At 43.3% G+C, this 25,024-nt stretch overlaps 1 protein-coding gene across 2 annotated transcripts in view; it reads right to left on the reverse strand.

Moving 5' to 3' along the window:
* RANBP10 (RAN binding protein 10) overlaps positions 1-25,024 on the reverse strand; it is a 54,382-nt gene that overhangs the window by 25,711 nt on the left and 3,647 nt on the right. For both annotated transcript variants that reach the window (XM_081920331.1, XM_081920330.1), the window contains exons 3-4: positions 16,223-16,275; positions 4,042-4,209 (exon numbers count right to left, since the gene is read on the reverse strand). In XM_081920331.1, coding sequence (XP_081776457.1) covers positions 4,042-4,209; positions 16,223-16,271 — 217 coding nt within the window. In that variant the 5' untranslated portion in view covers positions 16,272-16,275. The remainder of the gene's footprint in view (positions 1-4,041; positions 4,210-16,222; positions 16,276-25,024) is intronic.

Raw genomic sequence — 25,024 nt, forward strand, 5'->3', positions numbered from 1 at the left:
GTTCACTTTTGGATAGACAAACACTCTGAGAAATGCAACAATTTCTATCCAATAGTGTGAAAGAGCTCCCAGAATACAAAACTACTCATCTGACCTGTTGGTCAGACAATATCAGTTTTCAAACATGTCTGTTTAGATCCAGGGTGATGTGTAGATCCAGAAACAAGCCTTAATGGAAAAGGCAATATGCATAAACTATAGTGCAATATCCTATCAGTGAAATTTACACTGACTGACCAACCAACCTTTATGCTTCAGTCTGGGCCCACCTGAACTAAGCCAATAATATACTACGGATATATACCAGGAAGATAGCTCATCCAATTTCTCCCTCTTGCCAGAACAACTCTCTGTGCACTTAACCCTAATTGGGGTTTGCACGAGAGGCTGCCTGTCTCTGGTGACACAGTTGTTCTACAGGCATTTAGAAAGCTGTCACTAAAATAGGAGCATCTCAGGACAGATTGCTTCCAGTTTTAGCCAAGCACAGCAGCTTTAACACGTACAGACCAGCAATGCTGGAGGCTGGAAAGGACGACAAGCACTATAGAGGGAAGAGTAGGGCATGAAACACATTAGTGCTAATGTAATTGCAACATAGCACCTGATTGTTAAAATAAATAACTTGAATGCTCTGAAAGCAGGTTATTATTCCCATCAACAACAAGAAGTTCTTTTGGGAATAGGTTTGGTCTCTCAACTTTGCCCTCCACAGTAGGAAAAATCCTCCCCTCAATGAAGCCAGAAGAACAAAGCTTGCAGTTCTGGTAGCAGGCCATCTGAACATCTGTTGGGTTAGACCAAATGACTCTCCAATCCAGCAAAGCTTCACAAATGGACAGCCGGATAAGCCCACAAGCAGGGGATGGAGGCAAGAGCCATCTCCCGCTTTTGTCCCTCAGCAATGGATGTCAATGGCGTGTTGCCTCTGAATCAGGATCTTTCCATTCAGCTATCACACCCAGAAGCCACAAAGTGGAAAGCCACCACTAATTTGTACCCCTTAAAAGCTATCTAAGCCAACAGCCTTCACTGCACTGAGGCAATGAGATAGGTGCTGTGTGAAGAAGTACTTTCTCTGACCAGTCCTGAAATGACAGTAAGTCCGCAACTTACAAGCATTTAACTTGTGTATGTTCAGCTTTAGGTGCTTGGCAATTTTTTTAAAATAGAAAGGGGGCAGTCTAGGAAAAAAGACTTTGGCCATCCCACTCACCATTGAACCCGATGCGTTTGACTATACATAATTTTGGCCTTGGGTGTGTACCTCGCAATATAACCCCTGTGTAAGTTGTGGGCTTACTGTACTCTTAATCAATTTATAGAGAGATAAGAGAAAAAATCCTACTTCCATCACACCATGGATCATTATATAAAACCTCAGCTGTCTCTCAAAGACAATTAAAGGAGACCAGAGCTTGGCAAACTTCTCTCACAACTAAAAAATTCCCCAGTATGTTAGCTTTCTCTCTGATTGCAATCAGAATTAACAACTAAAGCACAAAATGCAGTTGAATTCTATAGACAACATCCATCCATGCAAGCAAACAAACAACCAATGGGAATGCAGGAAAGTCTGTCTAAAATCTGCTGATATTCTAGAAAGAGAACAGCCCCATGTAGTGCCTTCACTAGAGGACCTCACTGATAATTATTCAGTGGAAGCTGTATTTGATGCTGAACTTGTTCTTTGTGTAGACTGGAGCAGGCAACCCGTGGACTTCACATTTTGCTGGATTACAGCTCCCATCAGCTCCAGCCAGCATGGATAATGGTCAGGGATTAAAGGAGCTGAAGCCCAACATAGACTGGAGGGCCACAGGTGCTCATCCCTGACCTAGACTGATGGATTACAAGAAAGAAACCTGACTACATTCTCACCATGATACTGAAGGCTCAGAAAGAAAAGGAAAATAAACCATAGGGTTTTGGGGGCGGGCGGGCTTTAGTGGATAGGAAAATGACTACCATGCTCTACATAGCTCTCTAGTCTCTGGCCAGTACCTCCACATCTTAGCCCCAAATCAAAATGAAGAGTAAGTTTGTGCACATGTGATTATATAATGTCATCTGCATACTTTCTCTTGGTGTGGAGGCTGATCTTGGGGACAAATTACACATTTCTCTTAAAGATCAGCAACTTCACATTTAAAAATTCTTGAGTGAGTGCCATCTGGGCCTTTTCATATCTGGTTCCTTGGACCTGATTCTTGACACCTCAGTTCCTCAGACTCACTTCCTGAGAAAGTTCAGGCACATGAATTTTCCCTGTATCTTCCACAGTGAAGATGCAAAGAATTCACTCAGCTTCAGTGCTGTCTCCTTTAGTATACCTGTCATCCAAATGTCCAACTGCCTCTCTCTCTGCTTGCTTCTAATGCATCTGAAGAACTTTTTAGTTGTTGGTCTTTATGTTTTCGGGCAACAATGTGCTCCTCACTTTTTTCACATCCCTTACTGTCTGCCTGCCCTTTATTTGCCAAAGTTTATGTTCCTTTTGGTTCTCCTCATTTGGATAAGACTTCTATTTTTTAGATGAAAGCCTTACTAGACTCTGCTACCATATTCTTGACCCCGGTGTTCCCTTTCCTGCTCTGCAGTATATTTCTAGCTGAGCTTTTATTTTTGCAGTTTTGAATAACCGCTAAGCATTTAAGAGTACATTGACTTTGCATTTCAACTTCCTTTTTACCAATCCCCTAATTTTTGGGAACTTTCCCCTTTTGAAGTCAAATGTGACTGTGTTGGACTTTTTTTGGCAATTGTCTACAAATAGCTAAATTTGACAGTGCCATGGTTTCTGGTCTCCAGTAGTTCTCACATCACATTGGGCACTACTTAAGATTGAGTCCAGGGTTACCTCCCCTCTGGTCAGCTCCATGACCAACTCTTCTAGGGCTCAGTCATTCAGGATACCTATAAATGTTACCGCTTTGTCATGACTAAAATGTGCATGTACCCAGTCTATGTGGAAATAATTGAAGTCACTTCCTCCTCTGGATACCTCTTTGGTATCATTCTCCATCCCAAGATCGCTTTGAACATTTTAGAAGATCCCCAGTACTAAATTATTTTGGCAGCTTGGTATTGCCACTCACAGCAATTCTGTTGAGATGGGTGTCCCTTCTAAGATTTTTAGTTTGTGGGATTATACAACCTCCTTGACATAAGCAGCAACAACTCATCCAGTATGCCCTTCCGAATGAGATTATATGCAGAGATAATTTTATTTCACTGGTTCTCTCTGTTCCACTAGGATTCCATGATGCCCACTGTACCTTTGCTCTCCTTAAAACCAGGCACTCCAACTCATGTATCTTGGCTCTGAGGCTTCTAGCATCAGCATATAAACACTTATATAGGGTCTTCTTCTCCAAAGGTCTTTGGCACATGAGTTTTATCCTATGGCATTTTGGCCTCTTTGGACTGCTGTCATATGCCCATGCATTTTCAATGTCTAGTTCTACCCTCCCTATTTGGATAATTAAAACATTTTCATTATAATTCATTAGACATCATTTATCCTGAATCAAATATTCCTCAGCTGCTGCTTGCTTTTCTCTAGCAATCAGTTTAATCATTAAGACACTTCACGGTGAGCTCAAGAATCCCTAAAATGAATATTAACTGAGATTCTCCCCCTCCCCACTCAATCTTGTATATTCACATAGCAATATATTCACCTGCTTAGAGAACTGCAGTGGGGCTGACAGTCTGCTTTAGTGTATATAGAGCAATAACCTTGAACTTTTGCTCCCAATCTGAACCATGAGAAATGGGAGTACCGGTAAGTCTTTATCAGTCCTTCCTTTCCAGCTGGGACAAAGAGATAGCAGTAAAGGAAAAAACTGGATGTAGATACATGAATTGTTCACAGCACTAGCTGTAATCTACCAGTATTGACACAAATAAATGAGATCATGTTGGTTTTGTTTCACCCAAGAAATCATGCTGCTGATTGCACATTAAAGAAGAGCAGATAGTGGCTCAGTTTGTAAGCCCAAAACAAAATAAAGCTGGTCCAGAAGTTTGTTTGCCTACCTAAACTGTGCCCATTCTTTGTGTAGAAGCAGGTATTGTTGATGAGGTTTACACAGCAGCCAATCACATCTCCAGTAGTGAATGTGGGGCCATAAGGCTGTCCTGTCCCTGAAGAGCAGAAGGAGTGTCCATCATCACCATGGTAGCCATAGGAATGTTTATCCCAACCTAGAGAAGACAACATCAGATGGCATGTTTAAACGATGGCTGAGCCTGACAATAGGAACAAAAAGTACCATATTATAGGATACATAAACAGGGAAGAGGCAGAGATATATCCTCATACAAAGCAGGAGTAAAGAGACATGTAGTTAACATTTGAGAGCATTAATGAAAAGAAGAGTTACTAAAATACAAGGTGGTAACTTCTGAGCTCTCATATATCAGACACAAATAAGCTCTGGAGGAGAAGTCAGAAAAATGGTGACTGGTAACCCTTACACCATCAAGCTATTCAGCACTCTGTAGCAGAAATCCAATTCTGATGAGCGGACTGATTTAAGTGTCTCAGTTCTGATGGATGTAACCAGTGTTTGAAATTACGTGCTGTACTGCACACAGAGCTGACTCAGTGCTGATACAACTAGACTATCAGGTTTTTATTTTCAACATTAATGTACTAATAACAATCAAAATTCATTCCATCTTGTTCAGTTTGTTTCTCTGCACAGTTTGGATAATAAACACATACACATACACACACACACGTACGTATGTGCATGTGCATGGTTTGTGTGTGTATACATACACATACACTCTCACCCACTCCTCCATTCATTCTTAAGAGCAAATTACTATTAATTTTGCTTTCCTACACAACGGATTATTGTGACTTTTTGTGGGACTGCTAACTTGTTCCCATGTACATTTCCAAGTGGTCTTCCTTTTCCTCTTAACCTATAGACTTGTTGGCAGCACACACTTTCTGCTATATCTTGAGTGCATTTTCTTCCCTTTAGCAAAGGATGCTGTAACTGTTGAGGACAGCAGACTAGGCACATATGCTGTGCCTGAGAGATAAGAGAACCCAGGCAGCACCAAATGTCCTCAAATGACCCTGTCTTAGGTAAGTATGCCCAACTGTTGGCAGAGAGAACAGACGGGAGCTCATCTACAAGCCTCAAGACTCTTCTGCTGAATTACAGGGGTTCTACATTATTCATTCGAGCTGTCCCTGCTCCCGCTACTGTCCATAGTTGTAATTCATGGCTTAACTGATTCTTCTGATTTTGATCCAGAGCCCATAAGAAATGAGACATGTAGTACACTCCTGAAAGTCAATAAGGCAGCTGGATTTCCAGGGATAAGGTTCAAAATGGCTCTACAATCCACTGTGACAAATCTGAAGGTGACGTGGAAGCAGCAGCTACTGCTGAATGTGTGGCTAGCCTCTTAAGTGGAAGCATAGAGCAGTGTTTCCCAACCTTTTTTGGGCAAAGGCACACTTGTTTGATGAAAAAAATATCGAGGCACACCACCATTACAGCCCCGTGACGTCAGCGCGCAGCGTCACTTGAGCTCCTTCTCCTGCTCGTTCAGGGCCGCAGTGGCGTAGCGTGGGTTGTCAGCACCCGGGGCAATGCAAGTAATTTGCGCCCCCTAACCCGTGGATTTGCGCCCCCTAACACTAACCCCCAGATGTTGCGCCCGGTGTGGCCGGCCCCCCCTGCACCCCCCACGCTAGGCCACTGATCCATAGCTAAAAGCAGAAGTCGACAAATGTGTCCTGTTTTTTGCTCTTCAAAATATGGCAACCCGAAGACCCCCAGGGACCGTCCAACCAGCCTAGGAAGTGTGCTCTGGTCGCGGGGGAGGAGACACGAGGCATTGCCATCCACACCTGGAATTGAGGAGGAGCTGGAAAGGTCCTTTGGTTTCACACCCAGGACCCATTTTTTCTCTCTTCTTTTGAGAAAGGGGTGGGAAACGGGATTTGGAGGGCGCATGTGTGCGCGTAGCTGAGCTCCAGTTGCTCTGGGCATTTCTGGACGGCGCCGGTAGCATCTCTCCTAACCCCTCCCCACCCCGGTCTCCACCCCCCCCTGCCCAAAGGCTTTCCCCTACCTGGCCAAAGTTCCACCCGAAGCTGGAGATGCGGTTCGCGCTGCCCACGAAGACGACGCCGAACTCGGAGAGGACGTATTCCTTGCGCTCAGCGCAGCGGCGCAGCTAGCCGCTCAGGGGCCCGGGGCGGCGCGCACGTCCTGCAGCCAGGGGCGAGTGCCATGGGGGCGAGCCATGGCAGGGCGCGCTGCGTGGAGCCTCGCTGCAGCCTCCCCCTCAGCTGTAGGGAGGCTGAGGCGGTGGGCAGAGGCCAGAGCGGAGCTTGCGGGCAGTTCGCCCGCAGACGCATGGCTCAGGCACGCTGCAGGCGCCGAGGTGTGGCGCCCAGTGCCCCCCGCCTCGCCTAGCTACCAGTGGCATAGGAAGGGGTCTGCGGTGGGTGCGGGGCTGAAAGGACATGCAAGGCTCCATGCTGCTGCCCGGACATGCCGGCCTCCTCCTCGTCCGCTGTCTCGCGCTCCTCCCTTTTGCGCGCGCTGCCCCGCCGCCGCCCCATTGGCCGGGTCCTGTCAGCTGATCCTGTGTTATTTCCTGTGTGTGTGTGTGAGGGGAGAATGGAGAGAGAAACCTCGGCACCGCCACCGCGGAGCCGCCCCCGGCTCGACGCGGATCCTCGCCGCCGCCGCCCCGCCTCTCGCCCGCCTCCCTCCCACGGCACACCAGGCAAGGCTCCGCGGCACACTAGTGTGCCGCGGAACACCGGTTGGGAAACACTGGCATAGAGGGCCCATATAATTCCAGTTCTAAAAGAACTGTGCTGGTTGCCAGCATACTTCCCAGTCTGATTTCAAGGTGTCAGTAATGGTTCCAGAAATTTCCAATATCTTATTTAGAAACTTACCCCAATAACTGCAAATTTCAGCCACTGAGAATTCTACTGTAATTTTGGGAAGTGGATTGTCAGTTTGTTCTCTATACGTTCGGTTGCTTCTCAAGATATCATCGCCAAATGCAGCACGAGGGGTCCTGAGGTGGGGGGGGGGTCTATTCAATGTTTAGGTGCCAGGCACCATTTTGAATTGAGGGCCAAACTGTGACTATGGTATGTAACTGGGCCCTTTCTGGCATAGGTTTGCCTGCCTCTTGAGATACGCCTTTGAGCCGATGTCAACGATTGGGCTCAACAACTTATTCTGCCCCGACTGGGCTAGGTGGCTGGAGCACTTCCAGAGACCTTCCACTCCTGGAAAGCAAGTCTAAGTGCACTGGACCCACAACTGCCCATTGTGAGCACCAAACTCAGCAGAGTATGAACAACCCGGAAGAAAGCTGAGTGTTACAGCTCTCACTCAGCCATCTAATCTCTACATAGATAACACACAGACCCCCACAGAGTCAGGCAGGAGTGGAAGAAGCGAAGAGCAGTTTCCGCCCCCTCCTTTCTGAAAACATGAGATCAGGAGATTCTTGCAATGGGAGGGAGTGAAAATCATCACCAAACTAGGCCAGAGGGTTCTCAAAGTAAGGATGGCAGACTTTGTGAGCATTGGGCAACATTTTGAATCAAGATGGTGGATCAAAATATGACTTTGGCATGACTTTGCCCATTTCTTGGCATTATGTTTGGTCTTCTCTCAAGAGATCGTCACCAAATTCAGTACAATGTTTCCCAAGGTGGGGGTGGTGGGCTGCAATGATGCCAGGTACCAATTTGAATAAAGATGGTGGACCAATATATCTTTGACATGATGGGTCCAAACTCACCAATCACACTATCCATTTAAAAATCACAATTTTTTTTGTTTCTAAAAATTCCCAGGCAGTGCATACATTATATGCTGACATGGGAAAGAGCCTTCTCTGCTGTGCCGCCCCATTTATGGAATACCTTCCTCTCTGAGGTCTAATGAGCACCAACACTGGCCTTGTCTCAGCACCAATGCCTGGTTGTTTACTCAGGAATTAGGGCTTTCTTGATTGCAGTTAAGTATTTTGATCTGCTCAGTGTTCTTACGTTTTTCACTTGTCAGTTATGGTTTTGTTTGACTATTTATACAGAGATCTTTTCAATGAAATACACCCCATCCTCAGATCAACTAATACACAGGTTAGAAATAGCTAATAACTAAAGTAAACATAGATCTGAGAAAGCTGCACTAACAACAAATAAATAAACCAAGTCAAGGAGGGGTGAGGTGGGGAAAGGAAGATAAGCAATTCTTGCAGTAATGACCAGAAATACTTCTAGTAATCCAATTTACCTGCTATCTTGAGGAGAGGCATATTATGTCAAGAAAGTCTTGCATTAAAGTCTGAGTGCCAGCCCCAGCTAGTATACATTTTTCTTCCTATTTTCTTGTCACATTACTGTGGAGATAGAGGGCACTTGAGAAAGCTCTATAAACTCAGTAGGTCAAGGAGGACCTACTGGTGTTGTTTCAAAGACACACTTTTGTTTACTGCCATGGAAGGACTGATCAGTGGCAACTTCCAATGCAGCACATACAAAAAGCAAACATGAGATTCTTCTTACAAAACCATTTTTACAGATCAGGGAGCAAAGATGACAACAGGCTCTTGGGAAGCACCAGGTAAAGGGCTCTGCAAGCTCCTTTGTGAATTAAAAAATTATCCGTTTTTTAAAGAAGCATTTTTCTTTCCAAAAGACAGCAGCTCACCTATCCAGTTTGGCCTGCTGGGGTCAGAGAGCTAAAGCTCTATTCTGACAGGCTGAAAAGTTTCCATTGTCCTTCTTTAAACATATAGCAGTAAATAACCTACAAATAAATGAATGTGGTGAGGGCAGCTCAACGGATTAGTACTAGTGTTAAATATTGTTTGTTTTCACCCTTTTGCAAGGGTTAAGTCAGGATCCAAGTGCAATTATGGGAGTGGCACTCTTGGGTAGCAAATGGATGAACCCCAAAATCAGAAGAACATTTTGCTATTGAGTGGATATAACAGCCAGAACAGGAAGAAGCATTTCATGCTTATTGTGAACAACATGTTCAACAGTGTTCAGCACAAAGCAGGAAGAAGTCTAAGATATAAGGGTGGTGGTTCACACATAGGCCTCTCTCCTGTCAATCTCTTAACTACTGTATGGCCATGATATTGGGAGCATGCTATGGAATGCATGCTTTCTCCCCCAGCCCTCTTTACCTTAAATTTCTCAATTACTTCACAACCCTAATATCTTAATTTCTAACAGCCTTAATTATTAGATCCCATTTTACCCAAAGTTGGTGAGTAAGCTCCAAGTCTTGACTTCAAATTCTAATTAAAAAGGAAAATGGGGTGATCCCATGGCCCCATTCTAATCTCTTAATCACTATTGAGAAATTATGTTTGTACTGGGCTGTAGATCTTGCAGGAAAACACCGTTACCTATCAGCCTTTATCCAGAGTTGAGAACTGCATATATGCAGAGCTAGCATCTCTGTATAGGAACAGCACTAACATTACAAGGTTGTTGTTTTTTGTTCTCTTGACACTTTTGTTCTCTGATTGAGATGAAGGGCTGACTGTAAGCCACCTTTGGTGCCTTCAGCACTATTTGATTCCAGCTGCCTGCCAAGAGCCAGGAATAAGCACCTGCATCTTGCAGGAAAGCTGAAGAATCCTCCTTGAAAGCCCATCTTTCAGCAGCTGCGGAGAAGGCCTCTTTGTTTTAATAGAAAGGCCTTGTAGTCGACAAAACTAGCTCTTGTGTAGCTTCCAGGAGATTTATGTTCAGCCACATGCTGCAGACACATTTCTCTTTCTTTTAACATAAACCACAGAGATTCCAGTCAAGGAGGCATTGAAGCATCATGTTACACAAACCACAGTCCAGTCATCATGGACTAAATATACTTTGCTACTCCACAAGCACTCATGGGCTGGCAGAGGAGTGGGATCCCACTCCCGAGAGGAAAGCTACCAAAATAACCCACTGCATGTTCAGGACAAAGAGTCCTGGCAACTCAGAGCCAAAAAAGCACGAGGATATTGCCCTATGCTCCCAGGGCAACAGATTGCCTCCTGGGTTTCTTTTGAGAAGTGAAAGCGAAGCCTCTTAGGTCCAGACTGGATTATTTGTAGTTGAATATATGTAATGCAGGGGTAGCCAGTGTGCTGCCCTCCAGATGTTAAACGCCAACTCAGATCAGCCCCAGCCAAAATGGCCAGTTGTCAGGAACAAAGGGGCTGGGAGCCTAACAACATCTGGGTGGCATCATGTTGGTCGCCCTGATGTAATGCATATTGTGGAATTTCACACACAATACGGGGTCTCAATGCTTCCATTTCAAAAGCAGCAGGTTCTGGAGTAGTACTATACTCCATGTCACGTTGGATCTGCTGACATGAAGTTTACAACAGGAACTGTAAACACCACTTTGCAATCTCATGGCCAGCATCACCAGGCATTGGGCACATGGCATGTAGAGCTTCCTTTTCTAAGTACTTTTTAATTAACTGCCAGACTATCCCAAACGCTGTCAACACCTTTATCTAGAATGACTCAAGAGTATATACCAAACTCCTCCACCTGAAAACAACTTCTTCCTTATTAAGTCAGAATCAAAAAGGAACAGAGTGACCTACTTCATTCTTAGAGCCACAAACTTGTAATCATCTAATTTAAGAATGATGAACAACAATTTGATGTTTGCAACAATAGTTTCTGGAGTGAACACCCATATGACAAATGAGGAGTGGAATCACCAGTATTTTCCAGGACTTCTTAGTCATCACACCCTTCTGAAAGTGCACTTGAATTACCCAGCCACTAGGGCACTCTGGATCCTGAGCTACTCCCATTTGCATGATAAGCACCAGGAAAGTAGACAACAGGAAAGAGGACTGGATGAATGAAACTGCAGTAAAAGCTTTGGAGACAAACCAAAGAGCCAGACACGCACACCTGCAAAGCCTCCCTCACAATGGGTACAGCTGCTGCTTTACGTCAGTAACAAATGAGGTTAAGAGAGGAATGTCCTTCAACCAGGTAGTTTCTATTCTGGAAAGAAAAGAAGTGGAAGTACAAAAATAGTATAACGAAGGGTTTGAAATTGCCAACCACAGCTACCTAAAATCATTATATACTTCTGTGAATACCATCGTTTATGTAGGTAAGAAAGCACAAGGAAGAGGAAGAAAGTATCACCAGGCTTGGGGGAACCCGCAAATTTGTATAAGCACAAAAAAGTCCTAAATGGGGGGACCCCAAAGATCCCAGTGCGTGCTCAGTAACCACAGAATGCTGACTATCTGTTGGAGGGAAAGAAAAGGCATTGCTGAACAGGAGCTCCCTGCACTACAACATTCTGTTTTATAATAAGTGGCGCAAATGGATTCTGCGACAAAATTCAGAAACCAACAGACACCTTACCAACATACCACACTTTAGAATAAGGTTTTGCATTACATGAAGTTCATTTAAAAATGAATACAGAATAAGACTTTTGCCACCCCACTAGATTCTCAATGGCTGAAATCTGCAGTTGTTGAAGTAGGTTTCTGAATGAGACCTTGGAAATGTCTAGAACAAAGCATCTCAACAGAGCGGCACAAAAGCGCACACTACCAACTGCCCTGTTTTTACATTAAAAGTAATTATGAACATGCTGACTATGAAGTCCCATTAATAGAGTTCCATAAATACAGTCATGTCTTCCTGGCAACTATCTGCCCAGTCCCTGAGTGATGTGATACATCCCTCCCTCCCTTCCCTTCAAGGTTCTCTCTGCATGACAACAAGGGAGGGAGACTTATCTTACTTGGTGCTAAGAGGGAGAGAAAACCCACTCTTGCCTAACTCCTTTGGTATGTGCAAGGGTCTTGGGGAAGGGGAGGTCAGCCTCTCACTTTTGCACTGGACCTCACAGTTCCTAGGATCTAGGAAGAATCCTTCCAACTACTTCGGAGTACCTTCAAAGAACTATGGCAAAGGTTAACTTGCCCGTCTATGCCAAGTCTGTTGTGTGTTCCGGAGAACTGATAAGAGTGGAAGAAGATTTGGGGAAATCATAAATAACAGCTTGCTACCAAGGTTAGCTAAAATTTGTGGCACCCGACTATTAGTACCATAGGACCTTCCTCTCAGTAAAATTTTGAATAGAAATCTAAAATCCCTAAATTCCTTTGTCTCCAGAAAATCCTGGTGTCAAAAGGGTCCTCCCAGTTATGTCTACACCCAGCTGAAGAAGATTAAATGCTTGGAATTAGAAGTATGTAGAAATAATACAAACGTCACAAAACAGAAAAAGAAAAGCCAAACCCACTCCACCTTTCGGCAAGGGTTATCTTTTAAACACATACCTACAGAAGTTGGCAAGACTTATCTAAAGTAACACTTTGTGGAGTTTTCAGTGCATGTTAAATTTTAAAGAGTGTTTTCTTCCACAGTAGCCTTTCCCAACTTAGTGCCTTTCATATGTTTTGGACAGCCATGCTGATAGGGGCTGATGGGTAATCTAGTCCAGAACATCTGGAAGTTGTCAGATTGGGGAAGGCTGCGCTTCCCACAGTTCCAAGCACAACGCAGTAACAACCTATTTTCACCCTTCCTGGTAATGAACTATGGAAAACTGAGGCAATATCAAATCACTAACATGGAAAGTGGTATACATTACTAGACTCGCCTGGATGCAAGTCTCACACAAGTAAGCCCCACTGAGTTCAGAACAGACATCTCTAGCATAGCACAGCTAATGTCATTTAGCAGCTGTGTGTAATACAGTCAGGCATGGACATAACCTAGCATGATAGTTATGAGAACCACTGTGAAATAGTGGGTAGAAAGTTGGGCTTGGATAATGAAGACCCAAATTCAAACTCCAGCTCAGCCATGAATCTCACTGAGTGACCTCATAGTGTATATTGGAAGGATAAAATGGGAATAAACTGTTCACTTGCCAACTCGGCTTGAAGTACACTGGGGCAATATTACTACCTCCTTTTGCATGACAGTCCACCAGGATTCAAACCTGCTTTTGTTGTCTGTCTGGGACTGCAGATGGGCAGCTCAAGTACTTAGCTGATCACAACATACAACTCGTAGGTTGTGCTCAACTTGACAGGCCACAAATTACCACAAGCCATTTTAGATTAACGACAGTGATATTTTCAAATACATTGTCTTGTGGCCAATTCCAGCTCCAAGTAATTCTAAAAGTCCAGAGTGGCATATGGAACAACTGTTCTCCCTTCTGAATTGTTCCTTCTGCTCTAATATAAAAAAACAGCCTAAGTATGTTCAAGATAGAGTCATCATCTCTCACAAATTTTGCAAATTAACATTCAACACCTGCTGTTTCTAGCAACCCACTGTCAAAATGTTTTTACTAGAAAAGTCTGGCCACAGTCCAGCCCTTTGGCCATATGAATGGACTCTCTATGGGAAGCTGCAGCCCAGTGCATTTCTAGTAGCCAGTGACAAAGGTGTTAAATGGCAAACACAGCCCCAAAGACCTGCATTTAGAACAAATCACATGAGCACTCTCTAATAATGTTTGCAGATCTCACCTGACACTGTCATTTCCATGTGACCTTGCAATCAAGTTTAAATACTAAAGCATGTGCAGTTCCAGGACAAGTAAGAAGCTGTTATTAAAGACCGATCATTAATTAGTACCACTGCAGGATGTTGTTTTTAAAAGATGAACCATCTATCTGAAGAACAGATTCCAAAATAAACTCAAACACATGGAGATAAAAAGTTGAGCTTTGAATAAATGGCAGTCAGGAGATACCAGACAGCAAACAAAACTGGCCATCTGGCCATTTCAGGGCTTAATCCAGCTCCTAGTTTAACTCCTGATTCCAAGGATCCTACATCCCAATCCATTACCCACTTTTGACAAGCCCAGGGCTCTCTAGAGGGAAAACCAACAGTGGGCTTTGGCAGAGCCTTGGCTGATTATGCATCTCAAACTAGAGCTAAGCAGAAGCGAGGGAATGGCACACATTTTCAACCTGTAAAGGGAGCTCCATTTTGTAGCAGTTTCCCACCACTTTGCAAAAGGATGCAGAACTGCCTGCGAGCAGGAGCATGAGGGGCCAAAAGGAAAGTTAGTCGCACTGCCCAAACTCTAGCACTCCCTCACATGGGGACATGCATCTCCATCTGTGGAATTTGAAATGAGCTCTTCATTTCACTGAGAGGGAGCGTTGGCCTGTTTGCTTCAGACAAGTTCAAGAACAATTGCAAAAGATGCCCCTGAAGAACTTGGTGGCGGCACTACCTTTGCTACTCAGATCAAGACAAAGAAAAATTATGAGTTTCAGTGTGGTGGCCATGTTAGTATGTCACAGCAACCACAGCAAAGTATCTTGTGTCATTTTAAAAACTAACATGTTTATTAGGACATAACCATTTGTGGAACAGAGTCCACTTCATCAGAAGCATGAAGTGTTATCCTGTGTTATAGGTATAAATGCACACAGTTGGAAGGGATCCGAAATACAGCAGTTCCAGCTGAGCTACAGTGCATACAAAGGGGAAAGCTTTAGTAAATCCTCTGTTGCTGTTCATAGTGGACAAGAGAGGTTAAAAAGCTTACCGGAGGTACTGTGGCTCCTGAGGGTGTTGAGTCAGTACACAGAGCCAGTGGCTCTTCCAATCTTCATCAATAAAAAGGTAAAGGTACCCCTGCCCATACAGGCCAGTCGTGACCGACTCTAGGGTTGCGCACTCATCTCGCTCAAGAGGCCGTGAGCCGGCGCCGTCCGAAGACACTTCCGGGTCACGTGGCCAGCGTGACGAGCCAGCACCAGCGCTGCACACGGAAACGCTGTTTACCTTCCCGCTATAAAGGGGTACCTATTTATCTACTTGCACTTAGGGGTGCTTTCGAACTGGTAGGTGGGCAGGAGCTGGGACCAAACGACGGGAGCTCACCCCGCTGCAGGGATTCGAACCGCCGACCTTACAATCAGCAAGTCCTAGGCACTGAGGTTTTACCCACAGCGCCACCCGCGTCCCGAATCTTCATCAATACCTTTGTTATAAAATGACTGCAAACTAGGGCTGTACTCTCATCATCATCACTAGATTAGCTGGTGTTACTGAGTAACTCATGCGCAATGCAAGTCCTTCTGTGCTAATTGATATAGGAATTGAGGACTGAATATCCTAAGACTTTATTCAAACTTGTTAATGATTGCTAAAGATCACCTGAATGAGCAATCCTTACAATGCCAAGGATAAACCAAGTCCATTATAGTTAGTGTCTGCACCGGAACTATGCCACTAAATTACCACCATTTGGGATCAAATAATATCACCAGGACTGGGAGGAACCCAAGCAGCATCTAGCCAGCTTAGCACAACAAGGGAGGCACTTCCAGAACACACATGTCAATACCTAGACTGACCCACAACACCCTAACTGGTGCCAGTCAACAAGCATGCATTAGGCATACCACACCTAAGTGAGGGACTAGGAAATGTGGGTGATGGTGGTGCGTGTCAGAAGTAGCATTTCTCAAAGGGCTGAACTCTGTTTTGAGACAATGACTTAGTGACTCCTGTTCTGAACAAAAAAAGTAGCCGTGGGGACAGAATAAAATATTAAGTGATTTAAAATATGTTCGGAAGCACAGAAGAAATATATCTGCACAATGCAGAAGAGAACAGAAAGCTACAATGCCCATTTCTCCTACGCGCCATACCCATCTGACAGATCAAGTGACATTCTGTGGCACAAAGGAACTATGCTGCAATCAAAGATGTACTGCAAATCAGAATCCTATTATAGAAATGGAAAGACTGATGGACAGCTAAAGGTTTGTGGAAAGAAAAGCAAGGAAGCGTAAGTTTCAAGGGTGTTGGAAGAGGTTTCATAAGCTGTATGTGTTTAACAAATTTTAAGTAGTAAATTTGTAGCAAAGTTCCCTCCAAATAATGTTCTGCCTCCACAGGTAGTGGGCACATCCCCCTCTTAGAATTGTACAATTCAGTGGCGTAGCGTGGGGGGTGCAGGGGGGCCGGCCGCACTGGGCGCAACATCTGGGGGTTAGGGTTAGGGTGCGCAAATCCACGGGTTAGGGGGCGCAAATCCATGGGTTAGGGGGCACAAATTACTTGCCTTGTCCCGGGTGCTGACAACCCACGCTACGTCACTGGTACAATTGCAGCGTAGTGGTTACTGGCACACAGGACAAGCACAAACAATTATTAACAGTGACTCACCAGGAAGTCTGTTCATGTTGACACCTTGGGCTGAGAGTCCTATCCCCATGTACCTTCAAGCAAACAAAAGTGTGTTAATACAGCAAAGAGAGAATGGCCAAGCAAAATCACACAATGCTGCTTTTCCTAACTGAAAGCACAGTTTAAGTTATCATTCAACAGAGGCTGTGATCAGATTCCTTCTGAAATCCTGCACAAAATGGTACAGCTAGCCAGGGCAGTAGTTCCTCATCAAACCTTCTTGATGTGCTCAGCAAACTACCTCCCTTTGCTGGAATATCAAGAAGTACCGTATTTTTCGCACCATAGGGCGCACCCAGTTTTTAGGGGGGGGGGGGAAATCAAGGGAAAAAAAATTTTTTCCCCCAGCCCCAAAGAGCAACGTACAGGCTGCACACAACCTCTCCCTGCCGGAGGGGTTCACGCAGCTATGGAAGAAGGCAAGGCAACGCTGTTTTGGCTTCCCCTTTAGCCCCGTGCAGCCTCTCCTTGCCGGGAGACGCTGTGCAGGGCTAAAGAATCCATAGCCCCATGCAGCCTCTCCCTGCCAGAGATGGCACAAGCCTGCATTCGCTCCATAGGACGCACACACATTTCCCCTCAATTTTTGGAGGGGAAAAACTGCGTCCAATAGAGCGAAAAATACGGTATATGCTTTTAAAATATACCGTAGTCATTGGTAACACATGTAAATTAATTTTGCTAGGAGGCCTATCCCAAAGGTAAGAATTGTACACTGAGATGCCTCTTAAATGGGGCTGCATCCCACCCCCCAGGCAGAATTAGCATGCAGCAATGTGGGAACAGCAGCTTTGTAGAAGCACTGCATGCATGCCTCATCTCCAGCTGCACACAAGCTGCTTCCTTCTCCAGTGACTAAGCAGGGTGCATTGTCGAGCAGAGATAGGCTTGTTGAATTATCTACAGCTGGCAGGAGTTCTTCCCCATCTTGGCCTCCCACAGTTCATGAAGCTTCTGATCTTTTTACATTGTAATCCTTGACCTTACCGTTTCACACAAAAGGAAACCTAATTGGCTGGGACAAGTAAAAAGAGGTTTACACATTCAAAGAACCTGCAGTATTTAACTGCCACTGTAAAGACAGGAGAAGTTAAGGTCTTTACTCCAAAACAGACAACAGAAGTTTGGAAGAGGGTCCATGTTCAAAATTCTAAGCCTAGATTTAATAACCTGATATGCACAGACCAACTACCCATACTGGATGGAGTGGTAAGGCTGCACTGGTCACCTGACCTCCCTACGTCTGAGTCACTGCTGCATACCTGAAGGTGACAGAACCAAGGATAGCTTGCTATGAATTGTTTGCAAAGCACTATGAGGACAAAATTGCTTGCGTCCACCAGGAACTTGACTCCAGTGTTACCAGCAGATGACTCTTGAGAGGTGTCCAGAGCACTTTCTAGTCTAGCTCTAATTAAAGATAAGTCCATCAGTTATTTTTTATTCATTTATTAAATTTCTATTTTTCCTCACAAAGGAGCCCTGGGCAGTAATAGGATATTGAAGCTGGAAGGAACTGACCACATGCCCCCATACCTCAGACTCTAGTCCAGTTTTTATCCAAAATCCTTAAAAGGATTTATTCATTTTATTTTTATTTAGAAGTGTTGTAAGTTGGCTCTTGACTGCAAAGCAACCCACAACATGGTACAATAAAAATAAAAAGCCACAGTATCAACTGTAATGCCATAAAACAAGGGCAGAGAGAACCTCAGCAAGGACACACACAGAACAAAACCAGTACAACCATCTCAGCACCTGGCCCAAGCATTAATAACCTGTAACCATAAAGGCCTTTGTCAGGAGACAACTCTCCACCTCTTAACAAAATCTAGTAAGATTCAACATCAGCTTTAGCTCAGCAGGGAAGACATTACATAGATGGGGCACCACCACAGAGAAGGCTTTCCCAAGCTGCCACATAACTGATCTCAACTGGAGGAAATCCAACCAATGATCTTAGCATGAAGAGTGGAGACAGGCTGATGCAGAAAGAGATGCTTCTTCAAGCATTTTTGTCCCATTTTGTATAAGGTTTTATGAGTCATTGCTAGCAGTGCATTAAATTTGGGTTATCAGCATACTGGCAGCCAGTGCAGCTCTTTCAAGGCCACAGCTGCATAATCTCAGTTGGCTGAACCACTCAGCAGTCTACCCACTTTTAGTTACCATATTTCAGTATTTCAAACTACATACTCTTAAAGTTGATAACTTTTCCCTCATGTTTTCTCCTCCTTCCTACTGTGCTCATATGCTACCAAAACAACCTAGCCTCCATGCTACAGCTCTTCAGATCTTGGAGGGATTGTTTTGCCTGTCTTGCATTATTGTGAAGAAGTGCTCCTTACCACCAGAGCTGATTACAGTGGACCCTCCGGATAAGAACTTAATTCGTTCCGGGGGTCCATACGCACCCCAAAAAATCTGCATCTAGAAGCGCTGCTTCTGCGCACGCATGTGGCATGATAGAGCGCTTCTGTGCATGCGGCGAAACCCAGAAATATACACTTCAGGGTTTGCCGCGTTCGCAACCCGAAAGTTACTTTACCCAAAGGTAACGTAACCCGAGGGTCCACTGTATTAATACCACTAAGTCCATTGCAAAGATTCCTACTTTTATACAGCAGAACATCTTTAGTAGAACTTATTCTTGTCAATATGGAGAGAAACTCCTCTCCCCTCAATTATTTCACTATTAATCAGTTTTCAAACAATACGATATTTTCAGGAAGAAGGGGGTTCTCTTGAACTTCATCAGTAACTGTTTTTCCTGTTTTTGTTGTTTTTAATTTCAGGGAGATGAGTAATTGTACAGAAAAAGAAAGAAAAATCCTCTGAAATGTTTCTCTGTTATCTGTTTTCTTCCTGTGGCATTTACTTATGTTTTTAAATTGCATTTATGCTTTAAGCTTGTATGTTTTGTGATTAACTGCTCTGCAGGCACACAGAGGAAAAGCAAGTGCCCCATTTAAAAGTATACCAATCCTTGGTGATCTGGTTCTCAGTCTCAAATTCTTAAACATAGAAAAACTGTTCTTAAGCACCAGAAGTTATGACTTTCACAAAGTCAATGGGGAAGGCAAAGCAAAATGGCTCCCATAAGAAGATTCAGGCGAATCTACAAGTAGAAGTACTCTTTCATATCAGTCCAGATTACTGGTAGATTGCTAAAGGTCTGGGTGCCAAAGTAGAAAAGCTGTTGCTCTCAAAAATTAAAATTCCCTCCAGTGGGCAGCTGGCACTGACCTCTGTTTGCTTCAGGGGGACTGGACACATTCCAACCCCATTATGAACAATAGCTGGAGCATAGTTTTTTTTTTAAGTGTATGTAACTCATATGAAAAAATCCATGTACTTTCTAAACACTGCATGCCAGGGATGAAATACTAGTTGTGACAGTCACAGTTCATGTTGTTTATTGTATTAATAGCTCATCCCCATTCTAAAGAAGAGCCACTCTCACAGCCAAGCATAAACACCCAATTTAGCAGAAAATTATTTACGGGTACAACCAGGGTACAGAATTCCAAACCAAGCAAACAATCCAACAATACCATCATGCCATGCCATATCACTACAGCTATATATGCACATGCAGGTATGTATTATCAGGACACCACACTTGCAAGAATACTATGAGCTAGGATAACTGTTATCCATTTTGCAGATGGAATGAGGCAGAAAGACTGATATGCTCCACTGAGATGTCATGACTGAACATATATAGATTCCCATGTCCAAACACACTACCGTGTTGCAATGTCGGTGCTGCCAAATTGCAGTATTCCAGGGAAAATACAACAACAACAACTTTATTATTTATATGTCGCCCTTCCAACTGGGCTGTTACAACTACTCTGGGAAGCTCCCAACAAAATATTAAAAACATGAGATCGCTGGTCTTTGTATGACTGTACAATAATTATACAAACCTACTTACAGTACAAAGCAATTGTACAGCGCTCTTTGCATCACCATTATTTCAAACACAAAACTTCGCTCAACCCAGCATCACCAGCTGAGTAGCATAAGCATCAATGCCACAGTTAACAGCACAAAAAGCACTGTGCCATTTTTACTAACAGTTACTATGAAATCCACCATGTTCTGTCATCAAAGTTGACACATTCACCACCAGCACAGCATGTACTGGCTGGTATTAGTATGGTCAAATGGAAAAGTGCAAATACTTAAAATGGCTTGCCTACAGCTACAGATGCTGGATGAATTCAGCCTTTTGGAAGCCTACAGGAATAAGTTGCAGACAGTCTAATCCCTTCATTGAGAGCTCTTACTGTACTGAGCTGCCTCTGCTCCTGAGGGCTCCCCCCTCCATTTTTTATTATCTCTTCCTTACAATTCCTTTCAGCTACTGTTTGATGTCAATGTCCACTGGCTTTCACTTGTCATTACAGCTAGCTGGCACTTGTACTGGCATGAACCCACTGCTCTGCAAGGAATGGTCTAGGCATAATCATCCACCACTTTAAAATTGAGAAGACAGTTTTTCTTCAGCTATAAGAAGGCTAAGATCCTTAGTGGCTCTGTTTGTTACTGAAAGAGTGCCACAAACCCTGGTACAGGAACTCTTTGTCTAAGTTAGCCCTTGGCACTATGCATTAAATCCTAACGGAAGGGTGTTTCATATCATTAGGCTACCCTGGAAATGCTTATACTGTAGTAGACAGAAATGTACTACCAGAAGAACCACAGCATGGGAGTGACTTCTCACTTTCCTGTGAAGAAAATCTGCTTCTGTTTCCAAAGGCATTCCACGTGTCTCCATTTTTAGTTTTTTCTTCAGGGTCATAATTATTCAAAACAATCTTGTCATTTAACAATTAAGAAATCAGAAGCCCCTGATTCAAGACCCAGCTCAGTCATGAACCTGCAGGGTGACCTTAGACAACCCATTACATCTCAGTTTCCCATCTGTAATCTGAGGGTCACCCAGCAAGACTACCTTACAGGGCTGCTGTAAAGCTTACTGATATAATACTCAAAACTATATCAATGTATTGTAGAAACACACTGTGCAAATAACAAGTATTATTAATTGCTACTGTCATGCTAACATCACCCCTCCTTTCATTATTCAGTTTTCACTATCTGAAATATAATGGTATACTAAAAGAACCAAAATACAAAAAAAAGAAAGTTCAAATTGAGTTTTTAACTCTTCCTTTTCCCAACCCACCTACTCCTTCCTTATAGAACTTTACAGATCCCTTAAGAGTTCTTCCTCCCTCCCATAGTCCTAACTCCAAGATACCCAAATCAAAATGGCAAGCTGACTAAAACAGTGAAAATGAGAAAGGATTCAGTAATATGATAAATAATATATGTAAGAAAAAAAGGTGTGTGTACGATTCTCTGTCAGCTGCCCCAGGTAAGCAGAAGTCCTATGCACCTCCTTAACCCTGTTGAGGCCAAAAAAAAGCCTTGCAAAATACCTTCAAACATCTCCCTTTTCATATAGGCCACTTTCTCAATTACTGCAAGGGTCACAAAAAACCCAAGTGATTTATAATCTTATTCATTTGAGCTTTCGTTTCTGCAAAATCAGCCTCTTGGTAGCCAGTATAACACTTTTAAGAACTGGGCAATTTCATTCTCTCGTCATCCCCATACCATACTGGTTTGGAACTTTGGGTATTCTGTAATTAAGGACCAAACATATACAAACAAGACCTCTTTCCATAATGTCAATATCACTTTATATCCATAAAGCATATACTATAGTTCAGGGACGTCCAACTCCCAAGAGATTGTGATCTACTCACAGAATGAAAAACTGGAAGCGATCTACCTATTTTTTTGGGAGGGAGGGAGGTCGAAATTGTCGACCTTTTGGGGGGGCAGCAACAAAAATAGATAAACAATAAGTCATTCCACCAGCAGAAACTCCATCTTCCGCTCTTGAAATTGTGTGCGGTAAAGGAAAGAGGAAGGGAGGGGGCAGGCCGAATGCTCCTTTTCACCCGCGGACAAAGATGAGTCTGCGATCGACTGCAATTGACTTCTAACAACTGGGGGTCGACCTGTCGATCGCAGTCGAGCTGTTGGACATCCCTGGTATAGGTCCATTCCCACAACACAACATGTCCAACAATTGTCTGAACAGACAAGCCTAGGGTACCAAAGTGAGCCACCACCAAATGCACTCCAAATAGCATTTTTTTGCTGATTTCACCTGAGCCTAAGATCCAAGAAGGAAGTCTTTGCTGCTGACAAAACAGCCTGCAATTGCACTGGTTATATGGGAGAAGGGTTCATACATTCCATTAATGGAATGGGCTTCATGCAGTCCCTAACAAATGCATAGTGAATGTGTGAGCTTTTCTATAGATCTCAATAGTTCTTTTTTTTGGGGGGGGGGAGACTGCTGGGTTAGATGTAGCCACAATGCTGTGGCATAACTATATGTATTACCACACTGTACTAAGCAACTGTTTACCAACCCAGTTCTTCAAGTGAACCATTTTACTTTCAATTTTTATATACATGCTCTCCTCCCATGAGGTTGAATCAGCATGAACCAGTATAATTTTGGAAGCTAGCATGGCTAGAACAAACTTGGTACAGTTTTTAAGATATACTCTAAGATTCCAGCAGCTTCAGGGTTGACAATTCCCACCGGATCCACAATAGGCCACATTCAGGGAATGAATGTTTCCACCACCAGGCTCAGCCTCTCTCTGACTTGACAATGCAATCAATGTTTCTGTATTGCCAAGACCAACTGGTTACAGCTGGGAAAGTGTAGAAATATCACATACCTGATATTTACTCAAGTTATCCTCAGAAGTTTGATTCTAGTCTGCATGGATCTGATCACTTTGAGTCAGTTGTTGTGAACAGAATACTTCCTGATAACACCACTGATAGCAAACTATTCAATTCTCACCTGCCCTATGAACAGCATAGTAGCCCCTTTTCTGAGGTCTAGTTAAAACAATCAACATCCAGTAACTGGATTTATGCTCAAGGTTTCAATTTAAAATTACTTTACAGGGTAATCCTCACATCCCTATAGGCCACAGACCACTTCTGTGACAATCATGGTCACTCTGGAAATTGTCTTTACCTACCAGTTAGTATCAGATACCAAATATTTACAATCATTCTGGGAACTGCATAACAAATTAAATTTCTTCCAGCCAGAAGTGTTTACTACTTAAAAGCAATACTGTAATAAAATCTGATCCAGATTCACTCACCAAATTGTGTAAGTGAAAAGGCTGTATCCAGTTAAGTAACACTAAGAGTAGACCCATTGAAATAAGTGGATTTTAGTCATGATGAACTTAAATCCACTAATTTCCATGGATCTCCTCTGACTTAGCCAGAAATAACCCCATGTCTTTATATATGTCTATCTACATAGATCTAGAACTGCATTCACCACTGGGTAACATCTTCTGGAAACAGAATGTTGAAATAGATCCTCCCATTCAACCTCTGTTAATAGCAATTCACTCTACATTCTTTGGACTGCTGTCTCCAAACTTATGCAACATAAAATCTTACTATCAGTACTGTGGTACCTCGGGTTACATACGCTTCAGGTTACAGACTCTGCCAACCCAGAAATATTACCTCGGGTTAAGAACTTTGCTTCAGGATGAGAACAGAAATTGTGCTCCGGCGGCGCGGCAGCAGCGGGAGGCCCCATTAGCTAAAGTGGTGCTTCAGGTTAAGAGCAGTTTCAGGTTGAGAACAGACCTCCGGAACGAATTAAGTACTTAACCCGAGGTACACTGTACACTTAATGCCAGATAGATCATTTAACTAGGAAACTCCACAAGGAGCTGGGGGACAAAATATGGGGGGCAGGATGTACAAAACTTAAGAGATTTTGTCCAGCTCTTCTCTACCCCACCATTCTCCTCTCTGCATTAGGGAAGGAAGTAATAATATTCAGCATTGGAAAACCCAAGATTTACCCACACTGGAAGAATGGCAGATGCAACTGATAGAATATATGGAACTGGCCGAGATGACTGGCAGAATCCGAGACCTGGGAGAGGAGAAGGTCGAAGAAGATTGGAAGAAATTCAAGATTTATCTACAGAAACATTGTAACTTGGTTGAATGCTAAGAAGGATGCTAGATCATAAATAATTTGGCACCACAAAATTAGACGGAGTTATGAACATAAGTAAGATTTAGGGGGAATTTTTTTTTTTCTTTTGGATAATTTTTGGACTATATTTAAAACCTTAGGGATTCGAAAATAGGGCATTTGAAATCAGAGAAGTAATAAGAGAAAGTTAGATATGAAGATTGGAAATAAGGAGATAAATTGCTGGGAAATATTATTGGGATGAAAGTGGGAGCGGGAGACGTGAGGGAGTCCAAAGAAGCTATGAAACTATGTTAAAACATATGTGATATTGTTTATTTTTGTGTATTGTATTTTAAAAATGCCAATAAAAAATATTATTTTTTAAAAAAGGAAGTAATAATATTCAGAGTAAATGTGATACTGAAAGCATTTTATGCTGCAGACATTAGTAAACTTTGCTCCTTGGCACAGGTAGTGTTTTCTGGTTAACTGAACAGGACCTAGCAGGCAGTAGAACCTACAAAAAAAGTGCTTCAGAAGAATATTAAATGGCTTAGGCATTTCTCAGACAAGGCCATGCTGCTATCATTTCTAGAACCTTGTAGAGATTTTTATTTGGACTTCAATGCATCAAATTCCTCCCAACTTTAAAAAGTGTTCAGCCAATATTTCTTCCTCAGTTTCTTTTGCAGGGAAATGACTTAGCTGCTTGG

This window comes from Podarcis melisellensis (genome assembly GCF_964234715.1).
Source record: "Podarcis melisellensis genome assembly, chromosome: 8".
NCBI classification, from domain to species: Eukaryota; Metazoa; Chordata; class Lepidosauria; order Squamata; family Lacertidae; genus Podarcis; species Podarcis melisellensis.